Genomic DNA, 11,766 nt, shown 5'->3' on the forward strand with positions numbered 1-11,766 from the left:
GATTCAGGGCAGATACAGATGGTTATACCGTATACATCAAAGCACACAATGAGCAGCTCAACATTTCAGATGAAATAAAAAAAAGACTGAAGACTTGCACCCCCACTAATCCCGACCCACCCACTCCACTTAAACTTGCCTAAGCGTATACATAATTATAAATAGTTTCATATCTTGATCAAAATGCAATCTTTCTTTCATTCATTATGTGGTGCACACACTTTGCCAATCGAAAAATGACATTCCTGCGACAGTCTTGCATTAACTGAATACGTTTGGAAAGAAAAGGATGCACATATGAGTAATTTGGCAAATACAGCCGTCTTAACTCCAAATATTTTGGACACATTATTAAGATATGGTATTCGTCCTCTATATCAGTTTCACAGCCAGGTGGCATATACAGCCAATGGCACTATTTTGGTTGAGATATTACGAGTGTAATGACACAAATAACGTATGCATACAAGTTGATTGGTTTATATGAACCATGTAATAATGTTACAATGTATGGGAATATGGTTTCCAAACAAAGGAAAGAAAAATAGTATCTTTTGAGTTCAATATAATTGTAAATATTACAAAACATATTTATGGTAAAGTAGATTTACAACAGGGGGGAACATCTGTTTTTAATCATTATGGTTGGAGTGAATTTGTAATATAGAAAGGTGTACAGCAGTTTCGTGGACCCACAAAAAAGTCAAACGACTATTGAAAGTGCACACTTTATTTCTGTTACACTCTGACAACATATATGCAGGGCTAATAGCTTGAGCTTGTTGTGGCTCATCTCCCTGTAGCAACATAAACCTCACCATCACCACATGCTCACAGGGTTTTTATCTACATATATATTGTCCTTGACAAACCGTGAAAACAATAATTATGCTTCATAAGATCTTGTCTGCCACAAAAGTTACATTGTCGCAATATGTTTGTTAGATAACATATGTTGGCTCATACATTATAAAATATCAGCTGAAACTGACAAAATATGTGGTCTCCTCACAGACTTCCAGCCACAATATAAGTTTAACGATGCAGACAACGGCGTAAAACAACATCCAACAATTATTGGTCTATCATGCTTTTGCTGCAGCGTTTTACCTAGTTGCTATTCATGGACAATATTAATGCTACTGCTGAACAACCCTCAAAAAACCATTCTCATTTGTGACGCGGTGCATACTCCCTGAATGCTCGTCGACTTGCCCAAAAGGACACCTTCCACCCTTGCTGTTGTCGACTGGTCGGACAATGCAAATCTGCGTGTTTACTTGTCAGGTCGTGATTGATTTTTATGTTTGTTCAGCAGTAGATGGTAGACTGTGATATCGTCAGAACGAGACGACAAGCTGTTACTTGAATTGGAGTACATCACTCAGAAATGTTGACAACATGAATATAAATGCGTTTACCACGACATGTATTGTGTCATCAAAAAGACATAGTTTACAACCAAGAGATCATGAGAAAAGTTTCAACTGACATGATAAAATTATTCACACTACTTCATGACGTACATCTTCAAATGATGACAGATGTGACATAAATGTTATACTGGGAAATACAATCACTGCAAATACACAGAATGGATAATACACTTCATAATAATGCCAACAAAGCGGTCATCGTCGATTTTCCATTGTATTAATATCTTCCTTCCCTTACAACAGGACGTCGATCAGTAGCGTCACTATCTCTCCTTTCACCAACTTGGATAAGAACGTCTCTCGCTTATAAATATGAGTGAGTGAGTGAGTATGGTTTTACGCCGCTTTTAGCAATATTCCAGCAATATCACAGCGGGGGACACCAGAAATGGGCTTCACACATTGTACCCATGTCGGGATTCGAACCCGGGTCTTCGGCGTGACGAGCGAACGCTTTAACCACTAGGCTACCCGACCGTCCCTTTATAAATATGAAATAACAAGGAAATATCTAAATGACTCATCAGAAGGAGTGTTTGGTATGTATCTACATACATGATTGCGGATTCGTATCAGCGAGCCCGCGATATAACGTTTGGTTGTTTGTTTATTTAACGTCGCACTCAGGAGTATTCCAGCTATATGACAGCGGACCACACAATCCAGGGATTGACATCATGAGCATCGATCCACGCAACTGGAATACGATTATGCATCAACCAGTCAGCGAGCCAGAACACCCGATCACTGGTCACTTCTTACGACAAGCACAGTCGCCTTTTACGGCAAGCGTGGGTTGCTGAAGACCTATTCTCACCGGGATCTTCAAGGGTGCCACAAAATAATGTCGAGTCGAATTTGGCTTATAAATAGACTTTCAGTTGGAAAGATGTTATTCTGAACATTAAGACGAAGAGGGCAGTCATCATGCTACCAGGCGTTCCCAGTTGTATTTTTACACCGTTGGCAACAAAACGAGTCGAGTACTGATGATACCGTTTCTTGTTTTAATCATGCCAGATTGGACGGTTATCAGCGTTGTGTCATTTGAACTCAACACAAAGCTATCGTAGCAAATGGGTTTGGGGTATTTGTCGTTCTTGAGTGGAAATGATAAATGGTTGTGACAGAACACTTTTTCAGATACTCTCTTTTAAATATTAAAGGCGTGCTTGTGATATATGAACACAAACATCAGACATGTATTTATAATGTTACAATGAGATAATTTATTTCACGATTTCCAAAGCGTTCACACTATCACAGTCAAAGACAATAAGTCAAGGATAGAGGAGCATACAGTGGATCTTAATGGTGCAAACTTTTCCTGACAGTTTCATAAACACAATCAACCCTTCGAGTGTGAATATTTACATAGAACAATATATATAAGTAAAAATATATTTAAAGTGGAGCAAGTCATAAAATAATAATAACGTTGACAGGATGCATATCTGTTAATTGAAAACATTTTTGTGGGGCCCAAACTCGAACAAAGTAATCTATTTCTTTTTAGTTCCTTTTTTTCTATAACTCACAAATACCCAGAAATAAGTTAAGCATCAACCTTCCTTTGTTTTCCGCCGTGAATAGCTGGAAAATTGCTGATGCGGGGTTAAACAATATTCGTTAACTCATTCCTTTGTTTTCACATATTCCGAACGTCCATGTATCTGTTGGACATATGTATACGTTCATGAATGTCTGATATATCACCGACACCTGCTGGAAAAGTGGAACAAGAACACTTTATGTTTCTCCAAATTGCCGCAAACACTGAATATTATGTCATACAAAGAAGCAAAGGAAGCAATAGAAAGGGTAGTCACATAGCTGAATTACAACGGAACAGTTACACATTTCATTACATAATTGATATCAGCTTCTGAGTTCCAATATGAGAATGTCGCTTTCTAAATAAAGATTACATGTGTTCGGTCAGAAAATTAAATTGATGATTTTAATGGAAACATATATATTAACGGGAAAACTAACTTCTTCATATAAAGTGGTGTAAATATTATTTTACTGAAAATAATAACATAATATTTAGTCATTTTTGTCATCAATGTTTTATCTTACAAATTCATTGACAAAACTAATACCTGGTAGCAACAGATATGGTATTACTACTCAATTGACAATGTCAATATTGGATGTGACTGCAATTTGCTTTGATACAGGCGAGCCAGCGGCGGCGCATTGAGGACACCGAATGATTGAAAACAACTAAGCTAGCATTACCGATTAGGTCCTGTCATTGGCGCCGTTCAATCTGTCATAGGCGCCGTTCAATCTGTCATAGGCGCCGTTCAATCTGTCATAGGCGTCGTTCAATCTGTCATAGGCGTCGTTCAATCTGTCATAGGCGCCGTTCAATCTGTCATAGGCGCCGTTCACTCTGTCATAGGCGCCGTTCAATCTGTCATAGGCGCCGTTCAATCTGGCATAGGCGCCGTTCAATCTGTCATAGGCGCCGTTCAATCTGTCTTATCTGTCAATCTTATCACAGACATGTTCTCTGGGGGTGAGCACTGGAGAAACAGCCGGCCATGGGAGTTCAGCAATGTAAAACTGCCTTTAAAAGTCTGTTACAACCATGTCGGCGGGCATTATCCTGCTGTAACGTGAAGTTACGTCCCTGCATTTGCACAGAGGGTAGAACGTACGTCATTCAAATTGCCATTAACAATGATGAGTTGCGATGCCACCCCATACCATGACACTACACCACAAACTGACGACGCTGCTGAGTAACGCATGCGTCGCTAAGACCTTCTTTGGGACGCATGTAGACCCTTGCACGACAATCAGAGCAATCCAGATGAAACCTGGAATCATCTGTGTCGGCACCAAGCTAGGCGTCCCAGAAGATGACATGAAAGCAAAATTGGGCGTTGGGGCCGGATATTGTGCTCCCTAAACTGGTTTCGTACTGTTCTGCAATTGGTCACAACTCAGGAATTATCCGAGCTGTAATTGTTGCAGTTTGGTATCGATTCCGTAGATGCACCAACCGAATATGGTTGTCTTGTTGACGTGACGTCACACATGGACTACCGGCTCCAATGAGATTTTATTGCGTTCGTTGAACATTAAAATGTCTTGCGGCACCCCTATTTGAAGCATATCCACGGTGAGTACACGTTGATGTTCAGCAAGTCGTTGCATTACTTAAGCGTTATTTACGGATAAACATTATATGGTCTTTATGAGCATTTGACAGATAAACAAGCATGGTGTGTTGTTTGCATTACAAAACCACGTGTGTGAGTATTATGCTCCCAACATCACGCAAACTTCCAAATTATGCGCCGTGCATGCACATGCAAACTTTGAATCGCGACCTCAAAATCGGGATGTCTTCATGAATATGTATTGAAAGATGCATTTTTTAATTTCAGAATATTCTTTTAACTTTATATTGAGCATAGTTTCTCTTGTCAGCTAGTGTAGTATAGTTGGCGGTGATTGGCTTTTTTCACGTGTATTTTTTGCTGGACGTTGTTACATTTTCTAACAAATGGTATGCCTTATGTATGTAACGGGTTTCAAAATGAAATATTGTGTATTATATGTAATCTATTGAAGGCTAGTCCTTCATTTCATCATACCTGAGGGTCGGTGGTGTAGCCTAGTGGTTAAAGCCTTCGATCGTGACGGCAGTCCCCGGGTTCGCTTCGCCACCCACATTTGTACAATGTGTGAAGCCTATCTCGGGGGTCCCCGCCGTGATATTGCTAAAATATTGATAAAAGCGGCGTAAAACCGTACTCAGTCACCCATTCACTTATATCTAAAAACCTACATTTCATTATCGATCCTTGACAAATCACGAAATATTGTTGTTCCTTGACAGCAAAACAATTACTCAAGGATTTTCGGGCGCCAAAAATTGAGAAATTGTGTGCTTGGCGCGACCGATGGGATGCACAAAAAGTATAGCTGTTGAAATCATTAAAAGGACTTCACGTGTGACCATAATACCATGCACATGCCAGTTTAGTTTTAATGTCTGCTTTTAAGCATGAAAACCAAATATGTTAAATCGAGGTAAATGCTTAGATTACTATGTAAAACTACTCAATAATCAGAAAGGCGGTATAAACGTGTAACCATATTGTTATGCCAAAGTAGAGTTAAACTCACAGTTCGCACAAAAAAGGAAGCATACTTTCACATGTATAATCATTCCATGTATAACCAAACACTCCATTTCGAAGCTTCACACAGTCTTCTTTAGAACCATCGTTAGACATGTGAGTGGGCTCGAATATGTCCCACTTTGTGTAGAGAAGAGGGGATCCATCACTCCAGAAATATGTATCATTGTCATGGGTGTCTCGTAATCCGATCCAAGGTCCATCTGAAATGTATCATGCTATTTCACAATCTTCATCACACACATACACATGCACGCGCGTGTAAACAACATTATCGGGGTCTGACGTTTTAGCGTCACACGATTTACCCTTTATCCTGTGTGCTGTACTTCAGGTTCAAGGACTGTGAGACAGAGTAGATGTGACGCAACAACGACAGCGCAGTTATTGTTGTATTTTCATTACTTGGTTTACGGATTCGCCGACCAAGAATGTGGAACAACATCCAGCTTATTTTTTTATACGCCGAGCCTAATAAGCTAAGGGTTTCTAACGAGATGCAATGTTTTACATTCCTGTCACATTCCACCGTAATTTCGAAGCAAACATTTTTTTTAAACAAATATATCCGGTAAGAACATTGTTGGGTAATATTTGATTGTAATCTTATTTTAAAACGGACAAATTGTTTTGAGAGAATTTCCAGTAAAACAACAAACGGCGTAGACGCTGCAGTGTGGACTCGGACTCGGGCTCGAATAGATCCCTAACACTTTGAAGATTGTCGTAAGACGACTAAATTAGTGTGGTCGGGCTTTCGTGATTGTGTGACATCGTTTTCCGTCGGCAAGGAGGTTGCTCATAATATTAAACAATGATTTTTGTCTGTCTCAAACTCGATTATGTCTTTATAGTAAGTAACACCGCAAAAAACATCTGAAAATGTGCCATTGTGAAGTCCAAAAACATGACCAAATATGTCTTAAATCGCTTAAAGTTTGAATCCTGTTGCCAATGAGTATGTCAATGGTGGTATAAAATACTTTGGATGAATTTAATCTCCAGACCAATAAGAACAAATCGAAACAAAACTCTTTCCTCGGCGAACATCTCCAATTTCCCCTCAGTCAAATAATGAATCATCCTTACCCTGAAACTTGTGATATTTAACATGATAATGTCGCTGACATCATGATGGCCAAACTATCCGGGATTCGACTTTGTCATTTCGTGAGTGAAATAACATAAACCGAGAGAGAATATTTTGACAGGTAGAAACGCAATGATAGAATACTTTACGGGTACTGGTCTTATGGTCCGAGCACCACAACTCAATGACAATGCAGCCTTGCACATCTTAAAAATTCAGATTCGCTGAGGTTGTGAACATTGGTGTGTCAGAATCATTTTCAGCCACAATACTGACTCAGTCGTACAAGGTGCCGTAGATTGCTGAACGTAGTAGGGTCTCTTAAGCATACCAGGATCCTATTATCGTGGCTCGAATCTGATAAAGATCCTTGATTGTTCTCACCATATCCGTGCCGTAGGTCCACCAGAGTGGGAAATAAAAGCGACAAAACCATTTCTATATTCATAACTTTTGAAGTACAATCGAGCATGCTCTTCCCACCAAGACTTTAAAGAGCGTCATACAACTCTTGCTCCGAAGATGTTTGATCAAGGTTACAACATTCAAGGCCTCAGTGAAGCTCTCTAAAGGTTTGAGCTACACATGTGGAGAACATTTAAAATTTTGACGGATCAGTGACGCGTGACACCGGTAGGGCAGGATACGCTCACCTTTTCGCGAACACCTGTTATCATCACTATTTCATAGTAATTCATAAGCACATATTTCTTCCAATTATGGAAAGGGTTGTCGCTTTTATTGCACACGGTCGGTAATTATCTAGTCACCACCTGTCCTGTTTGTTTTCCAATCAAACTACACGTGAAAATTATCTCCATTCCGTTTGGTTATTGTTGAAAATGTCCTCAGAAATTTCATATTACGAGTATCACTGTCTCGTTTTGTGTTGCCATGCGCCGCACTTTCAGAGAGATTAAAAATCTACAAACTCAAATTGTTATCTTGATTGGCTTAAACGGATGTTATCAAACGTGTTTATCCTCAATTAGAGAGTATTTAGATTTATTTCTCTATACGCGCTTTGGGCGATAAAATACAAAATTTATGATAGTTTTGCCTACCGGACAATCCATGAATCCTTTCAATGACCTTCTGTTTTCCAGAAGCATCGATCTTGGCAAGTGAGCCACCATCAACGCTGCACCTTTCCAAAGCTTTGGACCAAGACATCTTTGTATGGTACAGTTTGAAGAACAGCTTTTCCTGACCAAAGTGTACTTTCAAGTACCCTTTTGGTCTAACTAACATGAAGGAAAGAAAGCATTACTTTTCCAATGTGGTATAGTTGTACACGTCAGTAAAAAGGTGCAATAGTTGTATCATTTTAGGCTATTTCTAATATTCCCCAACCCTTTTCTTTCCTATCAGAGTTATCCCTCTTGTCCTGTGTCATCTCTGCATTCACTTGATTCCCCTACCTCTTCACTACATCCGTTTCCTACAGGACATGTTAACCTTACATTAGCTTGCCCCTTCTCGTGGCTATTTAGATCACCTCCTCAAACCTAACTTCCTAATCACTTCTACCACATGTTTTTATCAATGATCTTCACTCTACTTCACACTACCTCGTGCACTTTGCCCTTCTCCCAAACTCGCCAAACAACCCATTGTACACCTCCAGTATCAAATAACTCCCATGTCAAACCATCTTATGTCTGATAGTTCTAAGACGTTCCAGGGTGTAAAGTATATGAGAAGTGTATATAAAATCATGTCTTGTAATTCCACAACATATACTTAATGTCTAAGATCACATTGTTATTTTCTATTGTAATAATTTATTGTAACAATGGACAATGATACTGACATCATATTACCTACCTTTAGTCTTCGATGTTTTTGTGGTACGATTAAAACACATCAGGTTGACCTGACGACGAGTCTTGCAGATCAATTCAAGTTCAAGAAGTTGTTCGCAAGCAGCGTTCCCTGCAGTGATGAACTCTGAATCATTTGAGTGCAAGCATTCGAGTCAGTGCAGTGGGAAAAACAGGACCAAGACGCTTATTTATAGGTGCTGGAAATATGGAAATCATATTTATTGGAATTGGTACATAGGAATATGTTCTAATAACTTTGTATGTTATAGACGTCTCAATCAGGCCATCTACCTACATTGTGATTTATCAAAAGAAAGAATTCCTATTCGACTGAATTGTAAAGGATACTAAAACCGTTCCAAAATTATATAAAGTCTCCAAAAAGAAGGTTGATGTGGAGGCGTTTAAAGATGTATGTCATAAAACAAAGCTAAATCCCCGCGGGGATCCCATGTTAGAATATGATCCCATCGACCTATAGTACGCACTGTTCTTTTCGTTGGATGAGCCTAAACTCAATTGGTTGTCAGACTTGGTGACTCTGTGATTGTGCGTCACCGTACGCCGAGGGTTTGTTTGATTGTTTGTTTGTTTAAAGCCGAACTCCGCAATAACTTCCAGCTATAATATATGACGGCGGTATGTAACTAATCGAGTATGAACCAGACAATCCGATGATTGTAAACATGAGCATCGATCTTCGCATTTGGGATACGATGACATACATCAACCAAGTAAGCAAACCTGACCACCCGATCCCGTTAATCGCCTCTTACGACCAGCATGGGTTGCAGAAGGTCAATTCTAATCTTCACGGGACTCTATGTGATTGATGTTTGTATTGAAGTATATCATTAATCCCATGTTCTTGACGAAACATGTTTCAGCTATATAATGATGTTAAAAAAATCCAAAATGGATTCTTTTAGATGACTGCAGTCTATAGCTTCAATAAAAAAATCCTTGAAATATATTTTAATAAAAGAGGAAATGGAAGACGGAATGTGCAATTCTGCAAAAAGGATTCGTCACTTTGTAAAGAAAGAGTCTTTACGAGAACAAACAAATTGAGCTCCGCAATATACCAATGCCGATGGAACTGCTTCAGAACAATTTACATTTACAAATCGATAGTTAAGCATTAAAAAAACCAATTTCTTCTTCAATTGTGAAAATAAATAACCAGATGGTGAACTCACCGAGAGAAGCCAGCTCAAGAACATCAAGCAGCACCAACAGTCCACACAGAGCAAAATTCATCACGACTGCCAGATGTGAAACCGCCTAACTGAGACTCAGAAGCCCAGCAGAAAAGGGAGAAATCGATTCCGTCGAGACGTGATACTGAGGTAGGAGTTATATTTACATTTCACTATCTATCACTTGAATGCCTCAAGACCTGGTATGCGTCATGTATGAATTGAGTGAGTTTGTTAAAAATTCTTCTGACGATCGATCATAACATTTATGTTTCATGATCCCTACTTTGGTTGGAGAGTATAAAAACTTACCCAGGCACTTTTTCCTGGTATCAATTGAGTCTGTGACAGCAATTAATAGTATTTCATATGATATGATTTGGTATTTCGGTTCGTTTGCATGATCATGAACACAATTACTCACACAAAGCTGTCATTTGAACTCGTTGATGTTGTTAGGTCAAGAATGGGCATCGAACTACGATGTAAGTACAGGCATTTGAAGTATTCAATTCTTCGATAGGGAATCGAGATAGTAGTGCACGGGCATGACTGCTTATGTGCATCACACGTTCAGGGAGGGATTGCACGGGCCACGGGCAATGTTTTGGGTGTATTGGGCGTTAGATTTGAACACGAGAAAGGCGACAAACCAAAGAATTTTGAATTGGGCGAATCTCACGTCCCACGAACATATGAATCTGGTACACAGATCTGTGTCCTCGTATGTTTTGATAAGCTACGGAATAAGAAAGGTCATTGTAAGCTAAGAACCATTGTGAGTCGTATGAACAATGGTTCCTAACACACCATGTGCATGTTCACACTGGCTGGCGCAACCGTTGGTATGCTATCTGTAACCAGAGACACATTATAGAGACTCCGAGTTAGCCAGTCCTTGTTTTATCTCCTGAATGCCGTGCGCCAGGCAGGTTGACACCAATTATCATCTTCTAACGACCTTCCGAGCTCGGGGCAGAAGCTCTGTCCTCTAAATCACAAAGGCAGTTTCACTTCACCGATGTATCTAAAATTGAAAGGTAACCTTTAAACGGGGCAAAAAGCTTACTATGTATGGGCATAAATCGAACGAGTGTATACAATGTCGGAAACAAAAGCCATAGGCCTTTATTATTCATAACTTACAAAATGCCAGCTAGTCCGTACGCTGTACTGCAGGGTTAGCGGAAGTGTGGAATTATTATAAATTCATTATCATATACTTAGTATTCGAAATAGGATAGGGGAAGGACAATTGGGCAAAAGGCGTGAGGTATTAAATGTTTAAATTAGCGGGGTTTAATCTCCAGGTAACCTTGCTGAACATTGAAAACACAGTATGTTTATCTCCATTCTACCATGACTAAATAAAACACGAAATCTTTGGTGCTGGAAAAATATATTGAGTGAAGCGGCATGCATGTGTTTTGAACAGCCTTTAAACAAAATATGGTGCTCTATGTGCTCAGGCAGTTTATTTCAGGCATTGACAGCATATAAGCACGGCAACTTGGAAAGCTAAAATGAGGTGGACACTCCTGGAGAAAACTAAGTAAGCTTTGCAAAGCTTTCGTTCTACTCCGCACATGACATTATGACGTCATGTCGCTCATTGTGACGCAGGAGATATGACGTCACAGTCGTATATAGAAAAGCGCTTACTTCCAAGCTCTCTGTTGTCCCCAAAACGTATTATACATTCTCTTTGTTGATTTCTGTCGTGTTTCCTTCACGAAATGTATTGCCACACATCCTTTGAATTTTGTAGTCACCGCAACTTTACATTAAGCAACATATAATTGTAGATATAAATATTTAAATACGCCTACCGACAATGACTGAAAAATGTACTATTCAAGGAAAAGTAGTTTTGGCGGTGATTCGGCCGTCAAACCAGGTGTTTCAATCAGAGGGGGTTTATTGTGATTTAATAGCATCTGATTGACCAATCAGACTCGCGTAATTTCCAAATTCATGGTAGAATGCCATTTAACCGTGCACCAATTACATTTGTTTCGTCATCCATACCGATAAGGAAGTGATTGTACGATC

General features: G+C 39.4%; 1 protein-coding gene across 1 annotated transcript; it reads right to left on the reverse strand.

Moving 5' to 3' along the window:
- Positions 1-2,173: 2,173 nt before the first annotated feature.
- On the reverse strand, positions 2,174-10,110 carry LOC124117088 (C-type mannose receptor 2-like). Its single transcript, XM_046478801.2, has 4 exons — positions 9,715-10,110; positions 8,517-8,639; positions 7,754-7,933; positions 2,174-5,802 (listed from the first exon to the last, which is right to left on the reverse strand). The coding sequence occupies exons 1-4, from the start codon at positions 9,773-9,775 to the stop codon at positions 5,582-5,584; spliced, it is 585 nt and encodes a 194-aa protein (XP_046334757.2). The 5' UTR covers positions 9,776-10,110; the 3' UTR covers positions 2,174-5,581.
- Between the last annotated feature and the right edge of the window lie 1,656 nt (positions 10,111-11,766).

This window comes from Haliotis rufescens, unplaced genomic scaffold (assembly GCF_023055435.1).
Source record: "Haliotis rufescens isolate VD_foot unplaced genomic scaffold, xgHalRufe1.0.p SCAF_12, whole genome shotgun sequence".
Taxonomy (NCBI): domain Eukaryota; kingdom Metazoa; phylum Mollusca; class Gastropoda; order Lepetellida; family Haliotidae; genus Haliotis; species Haliotis rufescens.

Excerpts from the sequence above, each read along its gene's own strand:
- LOC124117088 (XM_046478801.2), bottom strand. The coding sequence starts at position 9,775 with ATGAATTTTGCTCTGTGTGGACTGTTGGTGCTGCTTGATGTTCTTGAG. Across the intron at positions 8,640-9,714 it reads TCTTGAGCTGGCTTCTCTCG|AGTTCATCACTGCAGGGAAC; the intron begins GTGAGTTCACCA and ends CAAATGATTCAG. Across the intron at positions 5,803-7,753 it reads AAGGATTCATGGATTGTCCG|ATGGACCTTGGATCGGATTA; the intron begins GTAGGCAAAACT and ends GATACATTTCAG.